The sequence below is a fragment of the Manis pentadactyla genome, chromosome 7 (assembly GCF_030020395.1).
Source record: "Manis pentadactyla isolate mManPen7 chromosome 7, mManPen7.hap1, whole genome shotgun sequence".
Lineage (NCBI taxonomy): Eukaryota > Metazoa > Chordata > Mammalia > Pholidota > Manidae > Manis > Manis pentadactyla.
The window spans coordinates 104,854,459-104,867,963 of record NC_080025.1 but is presented as its reverse complement, the minus strand read 5'-3'; the positions used below and the strand labels follow the sequence as shown (position 1 = coordinate 104,867,963).

The window sequence follows — 13,505 nt, the reverse complement described above, 5'->3', positions numbered from 1 at the left end:
GCTGAGAACAGGAAGAATATTCTCCCTCTGTTTCCCTTGGAGGCAGGCCAGAGTGGACACCTGCTCCAAAATGTTACTTGCCTTCAGAGGTGAAAAACATGAGTCACATCTGGCCATCCCGGTGGGTTACTTTTGTGCAGCCCCTCCTCAGCCCCACTTCCCCCTGCACTGTTTCATGGCTGGTTAAAGACCTGCAAGCGTGCTCTCTGGAGCGAGGTCAGCGGCAGTGCTGCCAAGAGGGATTTTTCTCCACTTTGCAAACACCCAGCGAAGTCACCAAGCCTCAGGGTCCCTGTCAGTTGCTATGGTGAAAGCCTCTTCTGCCAGGATGCTAATTTGGTGCAATGGTCAGCAGCAGCTAGGACGAAAAAATGGTGCCTCCTCACTGTGGCAGGGCTTCGGCTGTCTTGGCGGACACTGCAGCTGACAAGAAAAGAGTGGCCCGAATGTTTGCAAGCGCCAGGCGACGCCGCCTCAGCCAGCAGAACCAAATGACGTGGCGCCAGGCTGCTGCCCAGACGCCCAGAGTAATACGTTCCCATGCACTTCTGAAGAGCAAGCTCCGATAAGCTCTCACATTTAAGCACCTGCTTAATTGGTTTAAAAAAATCGAGAGAAAGAGAAAGAAAAGTCCAATTACTATATTTCCATAAGTCCTTTTGCCTTGAAATACCTGCAGCCTTTTAATTAGAGGTGGTTTTCTTTCCTTCCTTTTTTTTTTTTCTGTGTTTCATGTTTTAAATGGTTTATGATGTTGCATTTATTAGTCGCAGTTTCTAGGGCTAGATAGTAACCATGGGAGGTAGGCTGTCATTGAAATTCTAATGAAGCTTATAATCAAACTGAATGATGCAAGTCTCCCTGCCAATATTCTGACATAAACACATTTTTGTTTTGATGAGAATATTGTTCCTGAAAGTCACAGTTATCAAATAAAGCTCCTGAAGTCACCAGTTGTAAATGACCAGCCCTCTGTCAATACATCCTTCAGTAAGTTTGACTGCTGAGGGAGGTGGAGGAGCTTTAAGAAGGTCACACGTTAACATTTCCTCTGTGACCAGCTGGTTCTAGCACATAGAGACAGAGAAATCCTGCAATAAATGAATGGGCAAAATGAGCACAAGGCCCAGGCAATAGTAGCAGCCTTAGGAATTGCTTGGAATTGGTCTGGCAGAAATGGTTGGTTTCTGATAGCTGAAATAGTGTATAGGATAGGAGTACATGGGGAGTGATCACTCTGACTGTTAAAATTGGAACCTCCACGGCAAATGAGGCTGGAGGGTGCCTCTGCTATGCTGTATGGGTAACATGAGGGGGACTGATGGTCACAATCGCCCTTTGGGTCTGGGTGGGGGAGAAGTATTACAGGGAATCTTTCTTATTTAGAAAGTTATTGATTCCAAAGGCTCTGTTTGGTTTGCCCGCCGTGCAGGCAGAAAGGCTTCTCACAGGATCTAATTGACTGGACTGGAGTTATTTTCAAGGACTCAGTACTCTTTTCTTTCAGTGCTTTGGTTAAAATTCTTGAATGCTTCCTAAATTACACTGAGAAGAATAAGTTTCATTTCTTCATTTACATTTAGCCCTGCCAGTGGGAAGCCACGTAACTATACGTGTGGAGAGTCCACCCAGTTCCATGGTGGTACTGGTAGTATATAGTTTGAGAGTCTCTTGCTAAGATTTGATTTGCATGCTAATTACTTCTGAATTGTGTCCATAAGTTTCCATTCCTCTTCATAAATTAAGTCCCATTCTATGCTTATAGGAATCTGTTTATATCTCAGAAGTAGAAATATAAGCATATACCAACGTCTGATGGATCTGTCCATCTGTACATGTGAAGGATTATGGCCAGATCAAGGTGCCTACAGGGTCTTTTTTATTAGCATGAATTTGTCAAAAGCATGTGGGTGGAAGGCATTCATAGAGATGTTATTCTTTCATTTTCTTGGGTCTTAAATATCCTTTCACTTCTGAGAATCACAGGGACTAGACTGAACCATTTAGATGTCCCCAAGGATAATTTTGAAAATGCTGTCAGAAGTAGTTAATATCCCTTATTCTCCTTGTGTGCTGAATCAGACAAAAAAAGTATTTCACTTATCTGGAGGTGCAGCTGCCAGACAACTGAAAGTTAACCCTTTATCACCCAAATATACCATTTTTGGCACTCAAATGGAACCTGGGCAGTGCTTTATTGCCTTTCTCCGAATAACCCCACCATTAGCTTTTGGTTTAGTTAAAGACTCATCTCTTTCCATGTCTCAGGTTTGCTCTTTGAGTATAGTTTATATGTTCAGGAATCATCTTAGACCATAAATTAAACATAATTCTCAGTCCTTGTCTGAGAAACCCAGTTGGTCATTGGTCAGTTGGTGTGGACAGTGATGACAGAGTCTGCTCTCCAGGAGGCTGGTCTGGTGAGTCCTGTAGTAACACTACCAACAGGGAAATTAGTTCCTCATCACTGATGAATTGGTTCAGTATTGTCACTCTGGACCTTGTGGCTGGAGCTCACGAGTCTAGAGTGTCTCCTCCATTCAGATCACTTGTTGAGATCATTTAGCATTTCTCATTAAGCCAGGGGACATTCTTATTCCTTTCCAGCCATTCTTTACACAGCAACCAAGTGACTTTTTACAAACATATTATCTCTTGAAATCCCTAAGTGATTTCCCATTCCACTGCAAATGAAAGCCAGCCCTTAAGTCTGCCCTCAAGACTCCTCCATGGCCCCACCCTGCCTGCCCCCCTCCCGACCCGCATCCCAGGCCGCTCTTCCCTGTGCCAGATCACTCCAGCCGCAACTTACCTCCTTCTAGTTTCTGACCACACCAAGCTCCTTCCCGCCTTAGAATCTTTGCATATGTGGTTCCCTCTTGTTGGAAGTGTTTTCCTCCTACTTGTTACCTGGATGACTCCTACTCCACCTTTGGGAGGTCTTGGCTCCCAATTTTACTTTGCATCTTTTGCCTACCTGCTCAACACATTTTTGTGATTCCCTATTGTCAAGAGCATGAAAAGTCTCAGCTCTCACACAGCAGTCTGGGCAGTCCGGGCCCACCACAGCCTTCGCACCCGCCCCTCTCCTATCATCCCTTTCTCAGCCCTTGACCCATCACACCAGGTTCTTGTTTGTACCAGGGCAGTCATGCATGTTTCCACCCTCCTGGAGTCTCTCTTCCCTAGTTTTTCTTCAGGAAGACCTTTTTGCCAATGGCCCATGCTGTTAGTGGGCACTCCTTCTCCTGATCTGTGAAAAACACCGTTGAACCGAATCCTTGAGTAGAAGCAAGACCATTCTTGAGACCCAGAATGGAAGTTCAGAGGTAATGCAGCACTGGGCTGGGAGTCTGGGAACATGGCCTCTTGTCTCAGCTCTGCCACCATCAAGCACTGGGCCTTGTGCACAGTCAAACTAACTTGCTTGGGCTGTTTGTTCTTATCAGTATAATTAGGAACTTGGGTGAAGGGATGGGTAAGGTCCCTTTCAGTGCTGAGGCTTTTCACATTCAAATTTGCTTTATAGTGATAGGAAGAACAACGGTTCTTCTGATTTATTGCATTTGGGCTGGAATTTGGCTGACTGTAGCATCAGCAGTTTTACACGAACAAAATTTTCAATTTCATTAGTACAGCCGAGGTAATTCTGCTGGGCTGGCAGTGTGTTTGGAGAGGCAGAGTGGCCACCAGGGCCAGGAGGCTGGAAGCCTTGTGTGGTCATGCTGCCCGGCCACTACCTGGAGGGTAGGCTACCCAGAGGGAAGCCACTGACCCCTCAGACCTCATGTGCTTCATTTCTAAGCTGGGAATAAAAAGAAGATGTATTTCACTCACTTCAGAGTTGTTTTGAGGGGCTAATGTGTATAATGAGGTCATTATCAAAAAGTTATTGAAAAATAATTATTGATGTTCATTATCAGGATAATGAAGTCTCCTTACATTTACCTTGGGCGCTCTTCCCACTTAAGTCTTCTGTACCATTTTCCAGTTTCCTTTTCTTTGTGTTCTGTTGGATGCATGAGGTAGGGGAAGAACTACTATTTTATGAGAGCCTTCAATGTTTAAGGCACTGACCATACATTTTTTTTTAAACTACTTCCAACAGTCTTCTAAGCGGGGAGTTGTATTAGTCAGGATTCCTTCAGTTGTCAGTGACAGAAATCTGATTCAAGCCACAGTGGAAAAAAAAACAAACTCTCGGGGAGGGGACATTTATTTAGTCCATATAATTTCTAAGTTCCATGTGTAGCTTTGGCTTCAGTACTTTGGCTTTGGCTTAATAGTACTAATGGGCTCAAAATATCATTTCACATTTTTTTCTTTGTCTCTTTATTTCTCTCTGCTTTTCTCTGTAGTGGTGTCATTTTTCTACTGTACTTTTTTCATATGGTAAAAAGATGACACCAGGGCCAAGGTAATCTCAAGCATTATAGCTTGTTATCTCAAAGAAAAGACAAATAGACCTCTCACTTTCTTACTCAGTGGCCACATCAAATCTTTCATAAGGAACCACGACTAGATCTGCTTTAGTTACATGTCACCCTTGGACCCGTCACTTTATTCAGAGAAACAGGGTGATGGTTCTGATTGGCCAACCGAGGTTATGTTTATTACAGTCAAATCTAGCCAGGGGTCAGATTCCAGGTTTTCCTGTGGCTTTTTTGAGCCCATGAAAAGCTTGGTTAGCCCTGGCCAGGCTGTGGGTTTCAAATCAGGATATGTGAGAGATGGAAGGGGACCCGAAGGAGGTCACAGAGCCCAGCACAGCCATGGCCAGAGAAGTGTCTCGACCCTATGTGACAGAGTGCTACTTCTGGTCCCTTCCTTTGCCTGTGCCACCACCACTAGAAAGATTAGATGGACTTCTCCTGTCAGAGCAACTCAAGCACCCTGCCAGAGAGAGGGGCAAACACTGGCCACGTTGCAGGCCACATCAGGCCAGCCAAGCTGGAACTGCGTGTCCCCTCTTCGGTTGCCTCACCTTGCCTCTCCCGTCACCTCACCTTGCCTCTCTGGGTCATACCCTGTGTAACTGAGATGTTGGCTACTCAGAGCCCTGCTTCAGATGGGGCTGAGAAGGGGGTGCTTGGGCTTACACTATTTACTGCCTCTTCGTGTGCCTTTTTGTCCTAGGAGAGGTGGTTCCTGGGACAATCTGTCCCAAATTATAAATCCCAAGAGAGAAGATGTCAAAGGGGAAAGCAGCACGACTGTCCTCAAAGAGACCTCCTGCTGGGAAGGGGAGCCCATGGGGGCCAAGAGTGTCCGTGTTCCCGGGCAGCGTGCATCTGGCATGAGCAGGGGCCACTTGCCTGTAGGTGCTACTTCCGCAGTCTGAAATGCTTCTCCAGGTTTCCCCCTCAACAGATTCTCTAGATGATGCCCCTGCCAAGTCATGAAACATGTATCAAGGACACTGGCTTGCTTCACAGAGGTCAAACGAGTGGTAGTTGGAAGATAGGTGCTGATGGTGCTCATGGAGATGATGTTTTGCTTTTTCTGATTTTGTCTCTGTTCTCTGTCCAACTCTTCCTTCTTTGTAAGGTGAGGAGCATGTATGTATTTGGTAGCTCGATTCCTCTTATGGACTCCTGGTTTATCATTTGTCCCATGGTTATTGTGCACTTCTGTGGCAGGTTCCTGGAGAGCTGACCTCAGTCTGTAATGAATGTTCAGGGCAGCAAGTGCCCTCAACATGTGACCATGCTTCCCTCTGCCTGGAACCACCCATGACTCCCTATCATCTACAAGAGAGAGTCTGAATTTCTTCAATGACCACAAAGGTCTGTCTGACCCTTTCAGCATTTTCTCCTGCTTTTCTTAGGCACTTAGTGTCAAGCCACATAACTGTGGATTGCTGGATGCTCCACCTCTTTTCATGCTTTTGTGCCTTTTTTCATGCAGTGCCCTCTTTCTGAAATCACCTGCTGCTACCCATCTTCCATGTAAGCAACTTCTACTCACCCATCTTCAGTTCAGGTATCACCTCTACTATATAGCCTTCCTAATTCCCCCGCAGTATGAGTGACCTGTGCTCCTGCAGCCCACCCCTCTCTGTAATATACCTTATACCTGCCTTCTTATGGGTCTGTAGAGAGACGGTGTACAGGGAAAAGAGCAGGAGCTTTGCACTCTTTGCACTTGGGTTCAAAACCTGGCTCTGCCACGTGTCAGCTGTATGTCTTTGTAAAAGTGATCTGACCTCTGGGAGCCTCTTCAGTCTTTACTTATTAGTTTCAGGTGTACAACACAGTGATTCAACATTTATATACATGATAATTCTAGGTACCAGCTATCTAGTCTTTACTTATAAATGGGCATAATGATCTCTTCTGAAGTGTTTTGTTGAGGATGAAATGAACCAGCCAGTGATGTGCTTAGCGCGGTACTTGGCACATAGGAGTTTTCAGTGACTCGAAAGGGTAGAGGTTGTGGTTATCGTGATTATTATTGAATCATAGAATCTCAGAGATAAGAGGGACCTGAGGGGTCATCCTAATGCCTACAAAGCTTGATTCCTACTCCCTTGTCTGATAGTTATCTAGTTTCTCCTTGAACTCTGCCATGGACAGGGAGCTCACTTTCTCTCTAATTTTATGATACTTAATGCTGTTGATGCAGAGGTTTGCTAGTTCTTAGGCTGAGTTACTCTGTATCTATTTGGCAACTGTTGTAAATTGGCAGTTATATGGATGATGCACATTACTTATATGCCTGTGTGTATATATATATATATGTAATATATTTTTGTGTGTATGCATGTCTATTTATACTTAGTGATGTTTCACCATATATGATTTCCTAAAAAGTCTTACTCAGAAAGCTGAGTTGGGAGGTCACAATGGAAGTTAAACTATAAAGCAGAGTTGTGTATGGCTTTGCATTTTCTTAGAGATATAGATTCTTGGTGGGTTTGTTTCTGTTTTTTTGTTTTGTTTTGTTTTTGCTTGTTTCTGAATAGAACACTAGTAGCTTGTAATGTTGCTGCAATTCTTAAGCATACCCTGTCTGGGCTTGATAAAGAGAGAACAAAATCTTAATGACATAATAACATGGTGAATTTTAAATTAACACCATTTTGTTGGCAGAGAAGACACACCTTTCCTAATGTGGCTTAGAAAGAATCTTGAAGTAGGAGCGAGAAATCCTAAGATCTTTTATGGTACCTTGGCTTCAGTTTTCTCATCTGTGAAGTAGGAGCATTGGACACTCAGAGACAGGATATAGGTAAGGCGGAGGTGGACTCTGTCCACTAGAAAGACATACTCCCTTTCCCCAATTCAACCTGAGAAGCTCTTTCTTTACTTTTTCAATCTGAAGTATGCATTGGAGTCTCTTATAGGGTGTTGTTTGAAACATTCTATTGCTTAAAAAATTTGAAAACTTCTACATACATGAGATTATCTTTAAGGTCCTTCCAGCTCCAGAAACTATTATGGCACTGAAACAGAAGAAGTTACAACTTTATTACATGTTCAGTTTTTAAAATTTTCTAAAATGCAACAAAGCCATGTTTCAGAAACTTTTTTAGAATGTTTTTTATCTTCCCTCTCTGATTAGCTTAATTACAGTGAAATGCTACTCCTTTTCTTTTTCTTCAAAAATTTGCTTTTCTCTGACTTAATTGAAGTCCCATTGATACTAAGAGCAAGTCACAAGTATGGTGGAGGGGAAGAAGATGAATATTATCCTTTATCCTTCCCTTCCGTCCTTTTGTTCCTAGCTGGTCCTTGGGGAAACCATGATTTAGTTAAAGTATATGTTCAGCGATGTGCATCTTTCTTTTCAGCAATCCCTCCTCCATCCTGTTCTCTCCAGATGACCTTATAGATTCATAAAGGTGAACAGATGTTAGAAATCTTTTTGCCTAAATTCCTTACTTTATTAAAAGCAGTGGAAAAATGGGACCCTGTGAGGAACACAAATTTGTATTGGGTAAGGTAATGAGCCACGACTCAAATTCTGGCCTTTTCCAGTTCTGTTCTGTTTCTAGTGGGTCTAGATAACCTCCTTGTGCTTCAGTTTTCTTACTGTCAAATGAGGATAATAATAACAATAATAATATGTGCCACATAGAGGTGTTGCTAGTATTATGTGAGCATAGAACCTTTAGGACAGTGCTTGGACCATAGAAAGTTTCAGATATATGTTTTCTATTGTTATCATTACTATACTTCCATTCTGACTGCAGGCTGCTTGGGGTGCACAATGTGATGGAAACCCCATTTGGGGACCATGCTCCTATCTTGCAACCCCAAACAAGTTGTTAAAATAATCTCTTTTAACATCCAGTTCCACCAGGTCACTGTTCCTTGCTGGGTGACATCAGGTACGTAATTGGTTTTATTCAGATAAATTAATTTTATGTTAATATGTTGGCTGTTTAATACTATCTTTACCTGGTAGTAATGCCTTAACTCAGTGAAAATGTATGTACTTCCAGAAAATCCTTAAGGACTGGCTTTAATGAGATGACTTCTGGTGTGTGTGTAGGTCATTTTTAATCAAATAGGTCTGTCATCTCACTGAGAGGCAAGTACCTTCTCCACTGGACTGAATGAGGCTAGCCATGCCATCCTTGTCTGATGGATAGGAAAATAATGTATAACATATGCCTCATGGATAGGAAAACAATGCTGGGTGTGTGACTGAAAGAATCTATTAAATGCCAGTGAGGAAAAATACGGTTATAGAGCAAGCTGCACCCTGAATCTCAGGAGCCCTGAGTCCCAGGTTTGAAATGGCTCCTGGAGAGTGGTGGTGGCTTCATCTAGAAGGGAGTTGGACCACCAGTTCTGTGAAGCCAGGGCTGCAATCAGCTTGAGCTGGGATCTTCTTCTTTCTCTTCTTCTTTTTCTTTTCTTTTTGTCTTTGGTCTCTCTTAGTCCCACCTCCTTCTTCCCCTTCCAGCTCCCTATCTAGCCCACTCTTCCGGATCATTCTACTTTATTGATATTGTCAGCGACCTAGGTAGGGGGACGCACACAGTGAGTTGCATCTTTGCGGAGCTGATACTCTTCCTCCCCAGTCTCAACATCTACTCAGCCATCGCCCTGCAGGGATCCCTTGAGGAGCAGGTCACCTTAAGCCGCGGAAACTTCTACCTCCTCACTGGGTTTATATTTTCCTTATTCGAGCCATTGGAGAGAGGGAGGGAGAGAGATGAAGACTCCCATTAGCAAGAACATAACAAGACTTTGTAAGTGTGCTGTGTGGTTACTTTAGTCCCTGTCAATTGCTTTAATATTTCAAAATGGAATCGGCTCTCGCGCGGGCGTGAAGGGAGCGCTCTAAGTGAAAAGCCCCAGCACCAACTCGGGGAGCCTCGCCCGGCCCGTTGCCCCACCAGCAACCCCCCCAAACCCCTGGGAGGACACCGAGCTCCCTTCCCTCGCATTTCCGCGCGTGGTACCGTGTCACGCATTTTGTGCGGGCTTGGGAGCCCCCGACCCAGCAGGGCGGGGGGTGCGGGGCGGCGGGCGGCCCGGGCGCGGGGCGCGGGTGCCGGGCTGGAGCGAGGGAGCGCGTGCCCTGCGGACGGCGGTGCCGGCGCGCCCCTCCCTCCGCGCGCGCAGGTGCCAGACCAGACGCCAGCCCCGGCGCGCTGACAGACGACTTTCCTCAGTTGTCAGTTTTCTCGCTTGTCAGCAGAGCTGCTGGTAAGTGAAAGAAAACAGAGGGGGAGCGAACGCAGCGAGGCAGGAGAGAGGGGGGGCGCGCGGTGGAGCGGGTGCGCGGCCCCCAGGTCGGAGCACCCAGCCCGCGTCGACTCCCCGCCCGGCTCATCCCTTTCCCTCGCTTCTTCCCACTTTCTCCTCGCTTCCTCTCCTCCCCACTCTGCTCGTTTCCTCTTCTCCCTGGCTCCCCAAGTCCTTCAGCTGCCACACTATCGCTTTTGTGGCTTTGTTTTTAAAAAAAAGAAAATCCAGATAGGCACAGCCCTGTCCCTGGGAATCAACCCGGGACTATGCCGGTTCCCGCAGCTGCCTCCGCGGCACACTGGGACCTGGGGTCGCCCGCGGTCCGAGCCCGCTTTCAGTCCGGATTTGGGGGACCCAGCAGGGGGAGTGCGCGCCAAAAGTGACAGGCAAACCCGACCCGGCGAGGAGGCGGGGAGGGGACAACCCAAACTCGCTCAGCCTCACTCCAGTGAAACCCTGCAGCTATGGAGTCGCCAACCAAGGAGATAGAAGAATTTGAGAGCAACTCTCTGAAATACCTGCAGCCGGAACAGATCGAGAAAATCTGGCTTCGGCTCCGAGGGCTGTAAGTAACTATTTATTTCGTTTGTCCCATTTTCCTCTCCCATCAGTACTTGACTACACAGCCAGTTATGACTGCTCACTGTTCCCGCAGGGCCCTTTAAATGAAATGTAGCCCTAGAAGTTCCACAACTGCTTGTCTGTTGATTACAGTCACTGCTGCCTTTCTTTGAACAGAGATTGTTTTTCTGCTTTGTGTTTGGAACGCCTTGCCCTTTCCAAGTCACGCTTTCTTTGGGCTAGTAAATTTGCAGCTTGCTCCTGAGTTGACCAGGCAGGTCCCAGAGACATCTTCCCTGACTCCCAGATACTCATTTCAGCAAACATTTTGCAACAAATACCTAGTGCGGTTTAAAAAAAAATAGTTTTTCTCCAAGTATGTTCTCCAGACATTCTGTTCCTATCAAGAGCAGTGATGGGAAAACAGCTCTCTGGCTGTTCATTTTGCTGCAGTTATTATTTTTGAAAGCATAGACACACACACCCCAAAACAAATAAGAAAGGCACACTGACTTAAGTTACCTTCATCTTAGGGGAGATCATAGCTGACTGGGATATTCAAAGTTTCTAAAGGGAAGCACTGAGGTAGTGTGTATTTCTTTAAGGGGTTCCTATTTATAGTGCAGTTTATAAAAGCCATTCTGTCAATAAGAAAATGAGCTTCATTGCCATTGATCTAAATGGGAAACCATGCCAAATAATGAGTTTTTTTGGACTGTCTGGCTGCTGCAAGCAGAGGCTGTAAACTTATTTGGAAGTCTTGTCTTTCTGGCTGGCAGACTGTAATGACAGTTGAAATGCATGCAAGGCAGCACCTTTTTTCAGAGAGATGTTTACAGTCAGCTCATGTCATATATAAGAAGCATGATATCTGATCACATGGCGGCGCACACAGAGAGTTTGTTGTGTCCACAAAGTCTGGGTCCGAGGTATTCAATGTCAAAGTGCTGTCAAGCTGGTCTCCTTTGCCATCCAGGTTGGAGGGACTCACTCATACTCTAAGGAGCTGCTTCTCTCTGGCTGCCTTGACAATTCAAACTGACTCCACAGAGCTCCTCTGGCTTGAGAGGAGTGTTTGGGCAAATCAGCAAGGCTTAGGTGAGAACTTGTGCAAAAAAGCATTTAGTGCTTACAACACACTATCTTGTAGCTTTTTGTGTTTCAGATCTGTTAGGCTCCTCTCCCAAAGGTGTTGGAGTTTGATGTAGCCACATTTTCCTTTTCTAGTCTCTTTTATCTACTCAGCACCTGGTGCCTTTGAATATAAAAGGTGTGGGTTGATTCCTCTCCAAATGTGTTTTTGAATCCCTCATTTTTACTCTTCTTACCTAAATGCTTTGCCCAACAGCAATCCTAGGAGGCCTGTAGCTTCACTTTCTAATTTGAAAAGGACATGTTACTACTGTTATGATATTTTATTTTACTGTTTTTATGGTTGCTACTACCACTTAAAAAAAACTGAACAGTAGTGCTGTAATAAGTTGCTAAAGACTCTGGAAAACAAGCACATGCTTATTTATACAACTTGGAATAAGACTTATGCAGTTCACGAAATAGAAACCCTTAGGAGATGGAAGGATGTGTGTCTATTTGTCTACACAACATACTATCAATAAGAGGAAGGAAGTTGCTCTTTCAATAATTTAGAAAAACCCAATAGCCACAGTCAGATTTTCATATCCACTTATTACTATGACAGCCTTGTAGAAAGGGCTTTAAGGGTGATCTTAGATAGTCAGAAATTCAGTTCAGCTTGTTTGAGAGCCTAAGTTTAGGACTTGGTCATCTCATGCCTGGATCAGTCAGTGGTATCTGTCTCTTGTCAGTGTCTCTCCCATTTAATCTTCATTGAGTTTCTCATCTTCTCCATCACAGTGCAAGTTCCTTGAGGACAGACACTTTGTGTGTCTTGCTCACTCCTGTACCTCTAGTGCCTAGAGCAGATTTTGGCATATAGTAGGTGCTCAATCAGTATGTGCTGAAGGAAGCATAAAGAGCCAAATGTGAGCTTTTTAATACTCAAAATGAAGACAAATATATATTTGTGTCAGCTTTTAGGCCACGTGAACTATCAGTACGATATTCTGTGAACTAGATGGGAGGCGGGTTTTATTAACATAATAAATGTTAGTATGTCCTAGGTTGGACACAGAAGTCTAAACTGAGGTGGTAACGGGGCAAGATACGGTGAAGCCATGACCCAGGGCCAAATCCCACTCTTGTGTTTACCCAGATTTTCTCTTTTCCTTTCTTTCTCTCTCCCTTTTTCTGCACTGGCCAGGAGAATGGTCTTTACCAGCAGCCAGAGGATGGTTGCCGTTATTATCTGTTGAAAATCTATGGCATAGGAGAATATAGGGGGTGGTCCCCTGTACATTACAGCCCCCACTTGTTCCCCTCCTATGCTTTATTATTTTTTTCTCCAGTACATCTTGTCTCAACATCAGAATATTCTCTTTTGTTTGTTTTATTATGTTTGTTGTCTGTCTCCTCCAACTAAAATATATGCTCCCTGACAATGTTGTTTTTTGGTCTGTTTTGGTCCCTGGTGTATCCCCAGTGCCTACAGTGCTACCTGTAGATAGTAAATTACCAATAGGTATTTGAAACTTAGTGCTGCTTCACATATTTTTCTAGGAAAGAATTGGGAAAAAAGAATCCAGCTTTGTAGCATCATCAACATGCTAAGAGTGCATCAAATACTGGAAATGTTTAAACACCATTACCCGAGCTGGGACGACAGACCCCTGGGAGCCTGGGTGCTTCCTAGCGACTCCCATTTCCCTGGAGTGAGGTGCTGAAAACCAATGCATAGAGGCGGACTGTGGTTCAGGGGCGAGGTGTTCCTTAGCCTCCCTCTGCAGCCCTGCCACCCTCTCATCCACATGTTCACCTTTCTCCAAGCTGGAGGGGAATACACTGCACACCTGACCTTCCTAATTGTACCCATCAAAGGGATGCTGTCCTCTTTTGTTTCTGGGGTGAGACTCTTTCTTTTGCATTTTCATTTCTGTAAACCTCAGGTGGGCCCCATGTGCCATTGTCATGGTTATTTCTCTTTAGGAGTAGGTGGAATTTTTAAGAGCCCCTCCCGAAGGCTGTTTTGTTAGGGAATCTTTTAGTCAGGGAAAATAGACAACCACTAAACTTTATTCTTCTGAGGACTTGGGGTATCCTCAAGGCTCCTTGGGTTTGAGTCATGACTGTTGGGTCCTGACCAAGAGTTTTCCTATCACCAGC

At 44.8% G+C, this 13,505-nt stretch overlaps 1 protein-coding gene across 6 annotated transcripts in view; it reads left to right on the top strand.

The window, feature by feature from the left end:
* The window catches only part of PDE1C (phosphodiesterase 1C), a 479,464-nt gene that overhangs the window by 160,976 nt on the left and 304,983 nt on the right, over positions 1-13,505 (top strand). Inside the window, exons 1-2 of one of the 6 annotated variants that reach the window (XM_036897377.2) lie at positions 9,542-9,662; positions 9,987-10,269. The exons of 3 other annotated variants lie outside the window; for them this stretch is intronic. In XM_036897377.2, the coding sequence (XP_036753272.2) occupies positions 10,169-10,269 (101 nt within the window). In that variant the 5' untranslated portion in view covers positions 9,542-9,662; positions 9,987-10,168. Of the gene's footprint in view, positions 1-9,541; positions 9,663-9,923; positions 10,270-13,505 lie in introns of those variants that run through there. 2 more of the 6 variants (XM_036897376.2, XM_036897378.2) reach the window with 2 other exon arrangements.